General features: G+C 50.4%; 5 protein-coding genes across 5 annotated transcripts; all 5 read left to right on the top strand.

Annotated features, from left to right (window-relative positions):
• Positions 1 to 221: 221 nt before the first annotated feature.
• On the top strand, positions 222 to 2638 carry B0J16DRAFT_358591 (peptidyl-prolyl cis-trans isomerase-like 4; the record flags this gene model as incomplete). Its single annotated transcript, XM_046129598.1, has 4 exons — positions 222 to 1656; positions 2294 to 2339; positions 2426 to 2459; positions 2498 to 2638. The coding sequence occupies 4 exons, from the start codon at positions 222 to 224 to the stop codon at positions 2636 to 2638; spliced, it is 1656 nt and encodes a 551-aa protein (XP_045977714.1).
• A 3418-nt stretch (positions 2639 to 6056) lies between these two features.
• Positions 6057 to 8162, top strand: B0J16DRAFT_189366 (uncharacterized protein). The gene is made up of 3 exons (XM_046122769.1): positions 6057 to 6656; positions 6753 to 6860; positions 6915 to 8162. The coding sequence occupies exons 1-3, from the start codon at positions 6492 to 6494 to the stop codon at positions 8082 to 8084; spliced, it is 1443 nt and encodes a 480-aa protein (XP_045977713.1). The 5' UTR covers positions 6057 to 6491; the 3' UTR covers positions 8085 to 8162.
• A 1367-nt stretch (positions 8163 to 9529) lies between these two features.
• Positions 9530 to 10928, top strand: B0J16DRAFT_358590 (mannose-6-phosphate isomerase; the record flags this gene model as incomplete). Its single annotated transcript, XM_046129597.1, has 2 exons — positions 9530 to 9673; positions 9726 to 10928. 2 exons carry the CDS (start codon positions 9530 to 9532, stop codon positions 10926 to 10928), a joined length of 1347 nt encoding a protein of 448 aa, XP_045977712.1.
• Positions 10929 to 12017: 1089 nt separating this feature from the next.
• B0J16DRAFT_349963 (SGF29 tudor-like domain-containing protein) lies at positions 12018 to 13882 on the top strand. Its single transcript, XM_046128992.1, has one exon. It carries the CDS (start codon positions 12210 to 12212, stop codon positions 13575 to 13577), a length of 1368 nt encoding a protein of 455 aa, XP_045977711.1. The 5' UTR covers positions 12018 to 12209; the 3' UTR covers positions 13578 to 13882.
• Positions 13883 to 14970: 1088 nt separating this feature from the next.
• On the top strand, positions 14971 to 15639 carry B0J16DRAFT_276285 (ADP-ribosylation factor family-domain-containing protein; the record flags this gene model as incomplete). The annotated part of the gene is made up of 3 exons (XM_046123734.1): positions 14971 to 15220; positions 15276 to 15422; positions 15476 to 15639. The coding sequence occupies 3 exons, from the start codon at positions 14971 to 14973 to the stop codon at positions 15637 to 15639; spliced, it is 561 nt and encodes a 186-aa protein (XP_045977710.1).
• Positions 15640 to 16581: the final 942 nt, after the last annotated feature.

Raw genomic sequence — 16581 nt, 5'->3', positions numbered from 1 at the left:
ATCGTGCGATTAGATAGTGCGCACCGCCACATGTGGCGCCAAGCTAGAGTCGCATTTCTCAATGGAAGCTTCGCGACAGTGGAGTGGCTGACAGTTACCTCATTCCTTCATTCTTCAAGACCGCGACTTTACACTTGACAAACTCCCTACAAACGTATTATTCTCAATTGAATATTTGCTCAGCATTTGTCGCGTGGATACAAAGAAAACGATTGCCCGCGATGTCGGTTCTCCTGGAGACCAGCTCTGGCGATATTGTTATCGATCTCTTGGTCGATCATGCGCCAAAGTTATGCGAAAACTTTCTGAAGCTTTGCAAGGTCAAATACTACAACTTCTCTCCCGTTCACTCCGTCCAGAAGAACTTCTCCTTCCAAACTGGCGACCCCCTCGGCCCTCTCTCGCAAGACTCTGATGGAGGCTCCTCGATATGGGGTCACCTATCCGGCGACCCGTCGCAACGAACTTTCCCAGCCTTTTTCCACCCCAAGTTGAAACACTTGGAGCGAGGAACAGTCAGCATGGCTACGGCGCCCCTCCAGTCCGACCCTGATGTTCGCGTCGCGGGCTCACAATTCATCATCACATTGGGAGAGGATACAGACTACCTAAATGGAAAGGCAGCGATCTTCGGAAAAGTGGTCGAAGGCTTTGAGGTGTTGGACAAGATCAATGAGGCGATCGTGGACGAGAAGGGCCACCCGCTCATCGACATTCGTATCAAGCACACCGTCATCCTAGACGATCCATACGCCGACCCGCCCGGCTTAAGAGAACCGAGTTCAAGCCCCCCCCCGACCGATCAGCAATTGAAGACCGTCCGAATCGCGGATGAGGCAGCGCTGCACGCAGACGATAATGTCGACGAAGAGGAGTTGGAGAGAAGGCGTCGCAATCGGGAGGCTCAGGCGCAAGCTCTCACTCTGGAAATGATGGGAGATTTGCCCTTTGCTGAAGTCAAGCCTCCCGAGAACGTCTTGTTCGTCTGCAAACTGAACCCTGTTACCGGAGACGAAGATTTGGAACTCATCTTTGGTCGATTTGGCAAGATCTTGAGTTGTGAAGTCATTCGAGACGCAAAGACAGGCGACAGCTTACAATATGCATTCATCGAGTACGAAGATAAGGCATCCTGTGAAGCCGCCTACTTCAAGATGCAGGGAGTTCTGATTGATGATCGACGCATTCACGTGGATTTCTCCCAGAGTGTCAGCAAACTCAGCGATGTCTGGCGAAAGGATGCCAACAACAAACGCAGGTCGAATGCAGGCCGAGGCGGCTGGGGAGGTGTTGACGAGCTTGAGAAGCGTCGCCAGTACCGCAATGAGGGTGAAAGGGTCACAGGCGGTAACTACAAAATGGTCTACGAAGATGAGATGAAGGGCAAATTAGGTCGGGATGGACCCAAGCATGAGAAGGAGGATGGACCACCACCGAAACCACAAGGTGATGGAGGACCATCACGTCAACGAAGTAGGAGTCGAAGCCCGCGACCAAGAGACCGAAGTCGGGATCGTCACCACAAGCCAAGAGACGATCGTAGAGGCGATAGAAGAGATAGGGACCGTCACGATCAAGATAGAAACCGATACCGGGACCGCGATCATCGAGACCGAGGCAGAGAAGGGGATCGATACGGCCGGGATGACTATAACCGTAGGCCCAGAAGATAAGGGATGCGGTGGGTTGCAAAACGGAATACAGCAGTACAACGCCTACAGAAGTGGCACTGCCCAGCGTAAAACTTTTGACGGCAAGCATTCCGACGACTTCTTATGGTCTGGATGCGCCAACTAATATCATATACACTGCATTGTGTGGCATTACACGAGCATGGAATATCATGACAACACGAGTCTGATAGTTGCTGCCATCAAGGCGAGTCTCCTGAATTCTTTCTTTACTTTGTGATATGTGAGCACCAAAATTCCCTTCATTTCACCTACGGTCCTTCAACGGAAGATCTATTTACTCCTACAAGCAACGGGAGACAACGTGGACTGTTCAGCCGAGCCCCAACTGAGTACATCTACTCATGAGCGACGTTTCCGGACTATCTGACCGACAAGCACTCACGGTTGTAGGTGAGCGGAGAGGATCTGCCTCCCGCTGTTGAGCGACCACAAGTGTCGTTCTGGATGAGATCTCCAGGGCTCCAGACTGTCATGGCATCGCTTGCCGGCGGCATCCCTACTGTTTCCCCAATCCTTCAGATGTTGTCATACATGACAGCTCTCTTTCGAGACGTTCAACAGATCACGGTTGTTGCGGAGTAATCCACTCTCGTCAACAGGGACCAGATATTGCAAGCTAGCACGCCACAGCATGTTTGGCTTTACGTCCGAATAATTATTCTGTACGAGCTAGCTGGAAAGCTGGTTGTTCGAGCACAGAAGGCTGTAACTAATGTCTATACATGGTTCAGAAGTCCGTCATGCTCGGCTACGGTTACTGCTCCTGTTCTGTCGCCAGAGACATCGGCGGACACAACTTTAAGGTCGACCGTGCAAGACACCCGGGGGGTGAAACCGCCATGTTTTTCACCACATCGAAGTCTAATGTACGGCCCCGCGCATGGCGTGATGCGGTCGAGCTTGGGATAATCGACAGGCGTCAAGCCCTAAGCCTTGTCACCTGAGCTGTCTCAATCGGCAACGATTCTGTAGATGAGTCTGGGCTGAGAGACGGGGCTGATGACAAGGATTTGTCGATGGGGATCAGTTCTCACGTTTCAGATCGCTTGGGTTCGGCACTGGTATCGATAGACAAGAACAATTGGTCATGCTACACCAGAGTGTATTCCGATATCTTCAATGTCACGAATTACGGGCTTCGAACACCGATGGCCGGGCTAAAAGCAATGTTGTTTCTGACAGTTGCATCATTGTACCTTTGGTGATACCTGCCTCTAAGATTGACTCGCTACGTTCAAGTAGCAACGAGTTGGGGCTTGCTTGGTCAACCTGAATTTGGTCTATGTGGTGACGCCGACGCTATTGCCACAAGCATGGCCACTTTGAGGCTAGAGCCCTCAAGATGTACGACTACGAAGCTCCGAAGACCCTGTCGACAATTTTCAGTGCATGGCGTCAGCTTTGACTGCGATTTCAGTCGAGCGGGAAGCGACATTGAATCTATCAAGACCAAGTGGCCTGGTGATGTTCCTTTTGTGGATAAAGAAACGGTTTCAGAACCTTCTTTTGCATGTGTGTTGACCCCCGGATCTTCAAATCGAGCTCCCCTGCGGATCGTTACAGATCTTTCATGCTATCGCGGGCATAGTGCCCTAGCTGAAAAGCGTTTTGGTCATCCATGTCCTTTGCCTGTGATTCTAAGCGTCACAAGAGACTCTCAGGGTGAGACCCCTGGGCGTCTTGACCAATTGCGTGCGCTTATATGCAACACCAACGGGAGCCCGCATCTATAAGCGTCACATCCTTTAATGACAGTTCGGCCGCCAGCATGTCTATTCGGGATGTACACTGAAAGAATCTTCCGCCTGGATTCTGCGCTTGCTGTACCATCAAGGACCGTCTCCCCTTGACTGGGGACGGAGTGTTTTCTCACATGTTGTGGGGTAACGGTATGAGCACGAGGCAAAACGGAGGGGAGAGAGGAGCGAGCCTGCTTGACTAGGCTAGTCTTCTCGCTGTATGCAGCCGGGGAGAGAAGATGGAGGTTCAATACGATAGCTGGTTGATCCTGGACGCGAGAGGGCTTGCTATGGAACCAATTGAAACAAGCCCGACTCAAAAGGACGGCTGCTTGGCTCAGCTACGCAACGAAACATCTCGAATTATGTCTAAGTTGTCTCGTCAAGTCAAAGATTTCTTCGCACAGAACGAGTCCTGAGGTCGAACTATCGCCAAGCTACATTCCATTGTTCTCTCAATGCAATGGGTCTAAATGTTTGCGCATCGCGTACCTGAACGACGCCATTCAAGCCAAAGCATGTTCTAGAAGAGAACTTGGGACGCTCGCTTGGCGGAAAGCCTGCTTTAGGACTCTCAGTTGGATACCTGCAAGACACACAGATATGGTTTGACGCCATGCGAGCGGGTAGTAAGGAATATCCTCCCATCTAGTTAGCGATGTCTTGCATCCAACGATCGGTTCGCGTGTGGCGCTTTTACCGAAATCTCCTTATCGACGTGCCGTCAGGGTTGTTTCTTCTGGACGCATCTTAGCGGAGGTTGCTCCTATCGGCTTACATGGCGTCTGCGACATGTACCAATATCCTTCTGCAATAATCTTTCTTGGCCGTTTTCAATACGGGCAGCCGGGCTTTAGTCTGGTTCTATATTTACTCTCGCACCAATTGCACCGTTTAGATGTCCTTTAGTGCGGTGAGGGCTATTCTCCTTGCTTTTTGGTCCTGCATACTGCAGTTGCATCAGCAAACGGCGGCTGGGACCGTCCCGCAGATCTCGAGCGTAATTCTATGGCTCTAGTGCTCTGCAGGTTAAGGAATACAGCGGTGTGCTCTTCTCTCCGAGCCATGACCGTTTGCTGTGCTGGGTATGTACTGTATATCATCATACAGTACTAGCCCTTGACTCTGACTGCATTGCAAACGAAATATCTGCACGTCGAGTGGGTCGTTGAGGGAGAAAGCCTATTCCTATCTACTGCGAAGCTCGCTTGAAATAAGGGGATATCATTGACCGACATGAAAAGCAGTTCAATGGGTGGCTCAATGACTTGAACATCCTTTAAGAGTTGTGTCCAGTCAGTTTCTGCGCCGCAGCCCCGCCTGTAAGTTGACAAGGATGGCGATAGCATTGGAAGCTTGCTTGGCCACGTTTTGAAGTAGATGTTTGTCTGCTGACGAAACGTTCAATTTGTAACTTACCGAGATCGTCGTCGATCTAAGCTGGGATATTGCCGCCCACACCAACAAGGAAGGGCCTGTAAGTCCACCACCACCCAGGTACCGGGTACTCTGCTGCTTCATCGATGATAAGAGCATGGATCTTCAATCCATGTACAAGACATATTCAGACAAGACATGACAAGGGAATGAGGCCCAGATCTTCCAAGGTGAAGACATCTGTGCTTGATGTAAGATACTATTAGTCTCTGGACCGAGCTCTGTCGACACGCCTGTTACACAACAAGACACAAGCAGTGAATTTACAGCATCTCTTGACGAGAGACTTTGCACTATGTCACAGCCGAAGGGAATCCCTGCGCCTCCACTTTGACGAAGGCTGCATGACTAGTCAGTCAGTCATGAATCTTCTCGTTGTTGCATTTGCAGGCCTGGCCCTGCCCATCACGGGTTTGTCTCCTTTGTGGGGTTTACATAACTGCGCTCAAGACAAATCCGTTTGTTAATATGCGGCCCTAGGCGGCCTCGCCTTTACATGTTGTTTGGGTGCTTCCTTTTTCCAAGACAGGAACAAGAGCCGGCTGGCAAACAATGAGCATCACAATGTCGTCTTCCAGCTCGGCTTTTGTCATGTTAACAGTTGAAGAGGCACAGCCGACCGAAGTCTCGCCTCAAGTCTTGTGTAGTGTGGCAGAGCAACTGCAACCTCAACTGTATACTTCAAGTGGTCAGGTTTATAAGCTGTGTCTCAACATCTACAAGCCAGGCGTTCTCGTCGGTGCTTGTTTTGGATTCGAATTTGTCTTGGTTCACCAACTCAATCTGCATATCTGAATACGATTCTGGGGAAAGCCTCAAACCGATCGATAGATCTGGTTTCCTTTTCGGGATAGGAGCCCGTTTGTATCTGCTCGCCATGGACTGCGATAGTGGGGGAGACAATGAACACTCCCACCAATGATGCAGACACCCTGCAGAAGTCATTCAGCCCACCCTCGCATAACTGGGATTATCTCAACCATACAATGCTACGTATCGAGCTAGGACTCTGAAAAGGCTTTCAGAACGTCTGGCATCTGTTGTACGAGGGGTCTGTTTTCATCATACAGGAATGGGCCACCGGAGTACCTCGATCAACACTCTGGTGGACCTGTGTGCTGCAAACAATTAGGGCCGTTTATTGGAGGAAGACATGTAGTAGCTACGCTTGGGCAACAAACGACATACAGGTGGCCAGGTATAAGTCAGTAGTACCGACTATAACAAGATGCCACGACTGCAGATATCTTGGTCTTTGGATCTCTTCTTTCTTCCGGTCTTGTTGATCTTTGTTCTGCTTGCACATTTGCCATATTGAAGCTGACAAGAACCGTTAATTCTAATCTTTGACTCAACTATCCGGAGCATCGATATCAACTGCCTCATCATTCATCACTGGATAGACCCCTTCTCTTACCGAGAGTCCCGACGGACGAGTGCTTGAAAACCGGGAACGGCTGTCAGCCACAGGCTTTGTCCTTGAACGATAGGAAAACTTGTTCAGACTGTCGACAAAGGGATTGCTTGACTTGATGAGGGAGTTTGATCAGTACCTTTTTTGAGTCCTCACACAGACTCTTGTCTCTTGCTTTCACTCCAGGCTTTTCTTACTGGACAAACAATGGTCACTCCAGATTGTTACCCAGTCGTTCGACGATACGGAACTCGGATGAACATCTATCCATCCTATCCAGAACGTCGAGGGACTGCTTATCCCATTCATAGTGAATCGCGAACGATCATGAGCGACAGGGATGAGCCTCAGCGAAAACGCATCGCAGTAGCAGTATGTCAATAACTTTCCTTATCCCTTACTCTTACCTGGTGTGTGTGGTGTGTGTGAGACTTACATAGTTGTGTAGCGGGCTAACAACAGATTCAGTGTGGACGCTGTCGAAAGAGGAAGATTCGCTGCAGCGGTGATACTGGTACCGGAGAACCCTGTACGAATTGCAAAAATGCAGGCTATGAACCGTGCCAGTTTCTCAGGGTATGTTTGACTATCAGAGGAGACGTCTTGGCTATGGCTTACACTGTCGTTAAGGTGGCATCAACGGAAACAATTTACAAGACAGAGAACTTCACGTACAGCCTTGATGCTTCTCGACAGTACCAGGCTCGAGGAAGCTCTGCTATCTCATCTGTACCTGTGACAACTCACCCTCTCTCTGACCCAGATGGGTTACCGGCCTACACCAGTGAAGCTGGCGAAGCCTTCGCCTACCGTGCCCCAGCCAACCTTGCGTACGAGACGAAGCCCTACTGCCCCCTTCCCTGGGGCAATGGATACGCGGATGACCAGAGTTACGGTCTTGCCATGTATCCGCCATCCTACTCCTCTGTGCACGACACATCCGCTGTGCACGACGCAGACTACAACATGAGCTATAGGATCGCCTCTGGAACGTCTGGCAAGTCGGCGCTGTGTGTGGACACGGAACCAGACTACGCATACAGCAGCGGGAATAATGTGACGAGCCTGGTACACCGACCAGCTCCGGTGACGACCGACTCGACCAGCCTTGCCTACCAAAACATGGTACCTGAACCCAAGAGCTTTGGATACCAGAACTTGGCGGCAGACTCCAAGGGCCTTGCTATGCAGACCATGGCAACGGGCGTCAACATGGGCGACAGGGTACTTCCCATGCCAGTGGGTCGGTCTTCGATGTCCAGCTCGACTGGATCGTTGTACAAGCACGATTCAGGCAGCTCCATCTACAGTAGCAGCAAGTCATCCCAAGCCTCGACCTCGGACACTTCACCTGTAAGCTCTACTTCCGAGCCCACGTCGAGTTACACGACCGGGAATTACGAGTCCTCCAGCATGGCATCCACCTCGAGCTGCCTGCCCTCGTATCCTCCCATTGCGATGGCCTCTCAGTATGGTCGCTCAAGCAACGATCACTACTCGCATACAGGTTCCTCAGATGCATCTCTGTTCGCGTCGACCGACTCCCTGCGTCACGGGCCCGACATGACGTACCGCTATACGGACACGACGACTGCAGTAACGGCAGCAGCGGCCGCTTCGTCCAGTGCCCGTTATGATCTACCGCATCTCAATGGTAGCGGCTTGGGATCCTTCTCGCTGGGCCACGGTGCTGCGTCTTATCTGCCTCATTCACCTGTAGCCTACATGTTGCCTGGTGACATTGGACCAGACACTGCGACAGTCAACTACCGGAAGGGAGCGGGGTCGCTACGAGCTTGATGTCTCTAGCTGGGCTTCTTGGTTCTGTTGTAACTGTACATTGCTTTGCCTTTGGTCTGAGGAGTTGCAGTGTGTTGTGCTTTTGAGATTTGACTTTTTAGAAACGTCAAGCATTGTTATTGGTCTGACCCTGCCTTACTTCCGCATGAACCCAAGTCAAGGCACGAAAACGAAGGACCTGTCGTGATCGGACCAAGGGGCGGTTCGCTTATCAGTCACGACAAGAAATGGATGAACTATTCGATCGTCCCGCTTTCGGAATGAACTCTCGAACCAAGAGGTTTGGTTCACGATGCACTGAACCATTGTACCGCAGCGACAGCGACGAGTACAGCGTTTGACGGGGAAGCAAGTTGAGCGTTGGTCTTGTATCACCGTGGCTTGAGTCCCCTCTTCCGACATCTTTAGTGTTCTCCACTCTCCCTCTCTGTCTGTTCTTCCTATCTCACTTTCTCCGTCTTATTGCATGGTTGGTCGTCAAAGTATGCAGTATTGCTCTATCTTTGACGTACTCTGGCGTCTGTCCTCGGGATTCATATCCAGCACTTTGTCCATTTGGAGTCTTGGTACAACGGGGAGAAGCAAAAAATATTACACAGCTGTCAATGTGTCCAATTGACACGCACAGCTTGGGGCACTGGAAAGTCTCCATGAGTTTTTAGACTTTGGCGTCAGGGCAATTGGGGGTGTTTATGGTCTGTTAACAGGTGTTCTTTTGGTGCATGAGTCTGTTTGAACATGATTTTGGCAACAACAAAAAAATGGTGTTGGGATTAAGGATAATGGGATGGATAATGAACGGGCTTTACTTGATGTGAGAAAGAAAGCCAACGTCGTATCTTGCAAGATTACGACGACGCACCTGTACATGAAATGCACAACTGTGAGTTACGACTCTTTACGAGTCTTGCTCCCGAAAATAAAATATCTTTACATGGTAGTTGATCATGACATGTGATTTGATCATTGGACCAAAGATGCCACGCAATACGAGCATAATAATTGGATATTCATTAACATCGTAGAAGTAAATTACAAACTCTCAGCTGCAATATAAAACCCCTGGTATCGTGTAATGAGCCTCACGATCACATGGTTCAGAACCACCCAGAATAGGAAACTGGCTTTCGCAATTCCAGGGCCCACAGCGGGGTAGAAGCGGCGCTACTCCGGTAGAGCTACAGGGGACATTCGCTGAACTGCACCACTGGCGGGGTTCCTGTTCAATTTTGGTGAGGTAACTAAAGTGTAATGTAATCGCTGATTCCCCTCCACTCCGTCATTGCAGACCGAGGCCTGTGTCATCATCTTTCTTCCAATTTGACAGTTACTGATACCATTTTTCTCTTCTATTTCCTGCGATTTGAGGTTATAGACCAGCCTAGACTGCGCGCATTCTCCAATATACAGCTACAACTACAGTGTCGCATCAACTATTTGCAAACATGCGCGTTCCTCTCATTCGTCTGCAATGCGGTGTCAACTCGTACGCCTGGGGAAAGAAGGGCAGCGAGTCTGCCGCTGCGCGTTTCGCGGCTGCTACGCCTTCTGACGAGCTCAAGATCGAGTCTGACTCCCCATACGCTGAGGTGAGCATATCCATGAGTTGTGTATGAATCAGACTGACAGTTGATCGTATAGCTCTGGATGGGAACGCACCCTTCAAACCCCTCCAAAGATCTCGAAACCGGCCGAACTCTTCTAGACCTCTGCGAGGACAACCAGTCACTACTCTCCCAAACCATCTCCTCCCACTACGGCCACAAGCTTCCCTTCCTCTTCAAGGTCCTCTCGATAGCCAAGGCGCTTTCCATCCAGGCCCATCCCAATAAGAAGCTCGCCGAACAGCTTCACGCTCGCGACCCAAAGAACTACCCCGATGACAACCACAAGCCCGAGATGGCCATCGCCATCACACCCTTCGAAGGTCTCTGCGGTTTCCGTCCCCTCGCCGAGATCGTGCACTTCCTCGACACGGTACCTGCGCTGCGCGCGCTCGTAGGCGATGATGCCGCCAAGGAGTTTGCGCAGGTGGCCAAGGATGAGGAGGGTAGTGTCACGGATGAGAAGAAGAAGTTGCTGAAGAAGGTCTTTAGTGCGCTTATGTCTTCTTCGGCAGAGGACGTTGCTGAGCAGATGCCCAAGCTGGTTGAGCAAGCTGAGAAGGAGGGCGCTGATTTCGCTGGCGGTGGTGTTGTTGCTACTTCTGGTGAGAAGCTTGCTGAGCTTGTTAAGCGAACACACGGCGAGTTCGGTGATGACATCGGTTGCTTTGTGCTCTTCTTCCTCAACTTCGTCACACTAGAGCCCGGAGAGGCTCTGTTCCTGGTCGCTGATGACATCCACGCTTACATCTCCGGCGACATCATGGAGTGCATGGCCGCCTCCGACAACGTTGTCCGCGCCGGCTTCACACCCAAGTTCAAGGACGTTTCGACGCTTGTCGACATGCTGACCTACAACTTCGCACCCATCGAAGAGCAAAAGATGACACCCACCGAATACCCCTACGCAACACTCAACCGCGCAGGCTACAGTTCCGGCTCAGCAGTACTCCTCTACGACCCTCCTATCCAAGAATTCAGCGTGGTGCGCACCCTTCTCCGGGGCGACGGCGCCAAAGCCACCTTTGAGCAGATTGACGGACCCAGCATTGTCATCTGCACGGGCGGCAAGGGCAAGATCTCTGTCGGACCTACGGTTCAGGAGATGAAGGAGGGGTATGTGTACTTTGTGGGAGCCAGCGCTGAGCTGGTGCTCGAGTCTGAGGGTGGTGAGGATGATGAGTTTACGACGTTCAAGGCGTTCTGTGAGATTGATGATTCGGAGAAGCAGAAGCTATAGAAAGGTGTTCTGGCTTGTGTGAGGGAGCGTGAAAGTTGGTGTTGGAAATCAGGGCTGTGGTAAAGATTTGCTTGAAGCCCTCAAGAAACGAGCTTCATTCAGTCATCTCCGGCACGACGTTTAGATTCGCGGTTCGAGCACTCCGGGTGCGATCTATTTCCCCAGGATGACCCTCTACAGCCACGCGAGCAATCATGGCGACCAACAGCGGCAGGGGAAACCCCAGTACTCCTCGATCGCATGAATATGTGTGAGGGAGCGTGAAAATTGGTGTTTGAGATCAGGGCTGTGGTAAAGATATTTTAATTAAGCAACGCTTCTATGATGGTCTTGTTCCTGCTTGAGTAAAAAGGTTTATCGTTCGTGATGCCTGAAGTGCGACTGCGTCTTCATAGTTGAGATGTACATCTCATCTAATGCCCATAACTGAGACCGAGGCTCAGCACAGAGATACAACAGTCAAAAAAGACAACAAGGGTAACCCCGATCAACACACGAGCATATAAGACGGCCTCAGGGTATTAGAAGAATTGGCCCCAAGAGCATAAGAGACGAAATAATTTGGTTACTTTATGTCAGCTAAGACTAGCACTTAGGCTACTTTATTATGGTAGCCTAAGCCTTGTAGGACATTTCTTCTGTAATGCATAAAGCTTAAGAAGCCTCATGCTTCAAAGAAATTACGTTCCCTACCCTCACTGGACGACAATACTGTGGGATGGCTGTTTCGACCCCGCTAGGCGTAGAAGCTCACATCCTAAATGGGTAATCATAGCTCGGGCAGACGTTCACCGCCTTGGTTTCTGCCGCAGGAGGCTGGAGCATTGACATTGAATCATCAGCCTCCCTCAACTGTTATAGAAAGACCATGCACCATCACGAGCTACGATAAGATACCCAAGCCCGATTAAGCTTTATTTGACGCAGCAAAGTATCTTTCTAACATACTAATGCTTTTTACTCGACAATAATACTTTCTTCTCTCCTTCCCGACCCGCCGATCACTTCTCGACTGCGACGCGCCTTCTGTCTTAGTCGCCTTTCCTTCCCCATACCATCCCGCCTGCCTGCCCACCTCGGCCTGTGAGCACTCGGGCCTCTCTAAACTCAGGTTAGTCAATTTTTCTTGATGAATTCCATATGCATATCCCCAATAGCGCCTCTTCTATTCTGCTTCCGCATCTACTTTTGTTTCTTGGTTTTCGTCATCATTGAAATGTTTCCTTCCTCGGGTTGATTCTTATCGCAACATTCTGTTTAGGCGGGTGGTATCGGGGCAGGATGGCTAACAGGGAGAAGCCTTCGCGGGACGAACTCAAGAACCTCCAAGAAGACCTCGGCCCTTACTACCAAATCCCTCTCAAGCCCCGACGAAGTGGTACTCATTCAAGAGAGAATAGCTTTCAAGAGCGGCAATCCTCCAATACACCCGAGCCGAAACGATCGAGCTCCAAGCGACAGGATCCTTCGAGCAGAGATTCCACACCAAACCGACCGTCAAAGTCGAGGACCAAGAACCATAGTCGGGATATTACCTCGGACGCGGGCACGCCCAGACGGTCGTCCCCGGGCAGAAGCGAAACCAATACCCCGCGCCCAGAGTCGGTGAAGCCACCGGAGCGCCAAAACCGCGAAATGTCACAACGAAACCGCAGCGGGCGGGCGTCCAACCGGAACAATGGCAACACCCACGGAGAGGAAGTGCAGATTTGGGAGCTGTGTAAAAGCCAAGTGGGGGAGATTGTCTCGGGGATCAACGCGGAGAACGACAGTCTTACAGAGCTTGTCAACATGGATAAGAAAGTTGGTGCCATGGAACTGGAGAAGATTCCCGGAGATTCATTGAAAGAAATGGAGCAGCTATGTCGGACAGGGGTCAAGCATTCCGAAGCTAACATGGCATCGCTCAAAAATACTATCGAGCAGCTTAAAGTGTTGCGTGCCGTGGTGCACGCCAAGGAACAGCAGGATGCGCAAACAGCAGGGCCTGGCAAGAGGGCAGCCCGGGATACTACAGCAGCAGCCTCTTCACTCTACGACTTTGATGGAGTAGGTGACTCACCCGTACCAAGCCCCATTGGAGGGAATTCGCGGAAATACGGCGATCGAGCCAGAGACCGTGAGCGGGAGAGAGAAAGAGAAAGAGAACGAGACCGCGACAGCATGCCGCCCAAGGCCGATAGTGTCGAGCCTCAGGGATCAGTGGGTAGCGGTGTCGGATCAGGGAACAACAAGTCCAAAGTTGTCTTCCAAAAAGGTGACGCAGTTGCATTCAAACCGAAGGCACTGAGTGGCGATTCGCAATCAGATTGGATCCTGGGTGAAGTTGCACAGGTGATGGGTGAGGGGAAGAGTCGACGCTACAAGGTGCTTGATATAGAGCCCGAAGACCAAAGCAAACAGAAGGAGTATCGATCAAGTGCCAGCAGCATGATTCCCATCACGCCTGAAAGCCAGGCTGCCACACTCAAAGACTGGGAGTCGGGCAAAGTGGTGCTGGCGCTATACCCTAACACGACGACATTCTATAAAGCGGAGGTTCACAGCATGGACAATGACGGGAAAGTCAATCTCAAGTTCGAAGGGGAAAACGACTCATCAACATTGCAGCAGGTTGAGAGGCGCTTTGTGATTGAGTACAGAGCATAGTCTGCCAAGGGTAAACATAACTGCACCTGGGTACATGACTGCATCTGGGTAAAGCTGTGATGAGAGTCATACGAGGGCGTACGGATGGAGGCTTTTTGCAAGAGGAGTTGCCGCGTTATGCTCTGGGATATAGACTATGCGTGTGTTCTTTTAATGAACGTTGTAGCGGACGTTGTGAGTTCCGAGAAACAGGTCTATTCAAAGACTATAGAGGCGCTATTATAAACATGACAGCAAGCATTGATGATTATTACCTTGTTGATATGCGCATGTGTTATTGCTTCGGAGGTTAAGGTATCCACCCACCGTTTGGTTGTCCGCAGGGCGTCAGAAGAATTGATCGTCATAAACATAAGAGACGAAATAATTTAGTCATCTTATGCCGACTTAGAACAGTATTTAGTCTACTTTATTTTGGTAGCCTAAGCCTTAAAGGACATCTCTTCTGTTACCCACCGTTTGGTTGTTTATGGCGGCTGTATTTTGAGGCCAGACCATTTAAGAAAGCGGGTCGCGTACCTTACATTACAGTCTACCGTTATCTTATTTCAGGGACCAGGCAGGGGGCTCAGGGGCCTATTCATTCGTCATAAGGTGAGTTGATCCAGTGGCAGCACTGGGCTGTCAATAAGTCCCCGCCCGCCTGGTTGCCCCGTGCTGGACGCTAGACCGAGAGGGGCTCAGGCCAGGGGAGAAAGAGAGGGAGAGTGAGTTGTGCACTCCGGAGAATGGAAGGAAGCAAGCCGCTCTCGCTTGGTCCTGTCTGTTTCCCCTGACGGGGGAGAAAAAAGTAGAGATTGTGATTGTACTATACCATAGTAACAACAGTTTGCTTGATAGGATCCATTTAACTCTTGGCTGTACTGTACCTTACTGTAATACCCCAAAGGTCCAGGTCACGTCAGGTTTGTCTCTTTTTTTGTTTGACAACGCTACTACACTACGGATATTTCCCCCCTACAACCTTGAGCCCCCAGGCAAAGGGAAACTATTACGAAACCGCTTAATCTAAACAAAACAAAATAAACAACCACATCCTACGATTCGATACCCGCGAGCGAGAGCGAGAAGCGAATAAGGTGTATGTACGAGATCCTTTTCCTGGGCAAAGAATACAAGAACGGGAGTGGTACAAGGGCAGACAAAGTTTCGCGAGAGCCTCCTTTCTTTGGCCGTCACGACACAACGACACCGTTGGAACTGACAAGTCGTTTCTTTGTCCTCTCTTCCGCTGCCCCGGGGAAGCTTTGGCCTTGTTGCTATCATCAAAAGAAAAGACGAGGCTGACAGAATTGCGCTGAGAACAGATCGAAAAACGAACGACGACAATCCCTCCCTTGTTATCACCCCATCCCACGAGCGATACTCCGAAACCACACACACAACCGCAACCATGGGCGGTCAATTCTCAAAGATGATGGGCAAGATCTTCGGATCCAAGGAGATGCGCCTGCTCATGCTCGGTCTCGACGCTGCTGGAAAGACAACTATCCTGTACAAGCTCAAGCTGGGCCAGGACGTCACCACCATTCCCACCGTCGGCTTCAACGTCGAGACTGTCACGTACAAGAACGTCAAGTTTAACGTATGGGACGTTGGTGGTCAGGACAAGATTCGACCTCTGTGGAGACATTACTTTAGTGGTAGGTTTTGGCAGTCCAGAGTTCAAGGAGGTGTTGTACTGATGAGAATATACAGGAACGCAGGGTCTTATCTTCGTTATCGACTCGTCTGACAGGAACCGAATGGAGGAGGCTAGACAAGAACTTCACCGCATCATCAACGATCGTGAGATGAAGGACAGTCTACTACTCGTGTTTGCCAACAAGCAAGATTTGGCAGAGGGTAAGTTCATGTCACCTTTGCATACAAGGTCGCGCGCGCTAATAAACTCGCAGCTATGAAGCCTCAGGAAGTTACCGAGGCTCTTCAGCTCTCGAAGCTCAAGGATAAGGTGTGGTACGTGGTGCCTAGCTGCGCTACCACAGGTGAGGGTCTGTTGGAAGGTCTGGCGTGGCTTAGCAACAACGTCAAGGCTCCTCCGACTCCGGCCAAGAAGTAGACGAGAAGCCAAGATGTTCCCGTCTGGTGTATCACCCTTGAGGGCTTTCTAATCATTCTATCCCGATCGATCCCGAACTCTTCTACCCGTCCCGATCTCTCGTTGTCTCGACGATTCCGATATCTCAACATTCGGCGCCCACCAATCGTTCATTGTGCTTGATAGAGACAGCGTTGGAGAAGGAATGGAATATCTCGCCTACACCACCCTCTGGATCACACGACCCTCCTCGAAAGGGGGACTCATCAACGCAAACCCTCAAATCTCCTCACCAAACACCGCCGAATTTGCTGAAATACCCGATTGTTATCATATCTTGCTTTAATTTACCGCCCTGTCTTTTTACAACCGTGCACAGAATTGGGACAGGGAAATAAAAGGGAGCGTGGGGAGGCATTCTACAGAAAATCATACACAGATAATCGGGGGGCAGGCAGTTTGAGGAAAGAGAAAGCGTGTCATGTGGACCTCTTTTACTTTTTTACCTTTTTTTTGTATCTTGGAATTTCGCGTTTTTGCTGGTTTATTACTTCTCTTGTTACGCAAGTCATATCATTGTCTTTATTGGTGATGGGGTACTATTCCGGAGGGGAAGTGTCGTTGTCACCTTTTATGTATTCTTCTTAATGATATGGCACCCTTTTCTACTTTCTTTACAGACGGTGACGTGAGGGAACTGATCGGGAGATAGAGATTGGCCTTTGAGGGGAAAATAGAATGAGGATGTTGCAGATATGTTGATCTTTGCCTGATGTCCTGTGCCTGTGCCTGTGTTGAGTGATGCCGTGCTTGTGGCAGGAGTGAAACGTGCCACATCTACGTCTAGTGATGACCATGTCGTGAGCTTGAGGGGAAATCCAGGGGCGTGATACTATGTCGTCTCCCACAAACGTGGTACCAAGGACGGAAGACACGGATGAAGCAATCTCACAGAGCAATGTA

Source organism: Fusarium flagelliforme, assembly GCF_020744385.1.
Source record: "Fusarium flagelliforme strain FIESC 12 MPI-CAGE-AA-0113 chromosome Unknown B0J16scaffold_8, whole genome shotgun sequence".
Taxonomy (NCBI): Eukaryota; Fungi; Ascomycota; class Sordariomycetes; order Hypocreales; family Nectriaceae; genus Fusarium; species Fusarium flagelliforme.
This window is presented reverse-complemented; position numbering and strand designations above follow the sequence as displayed.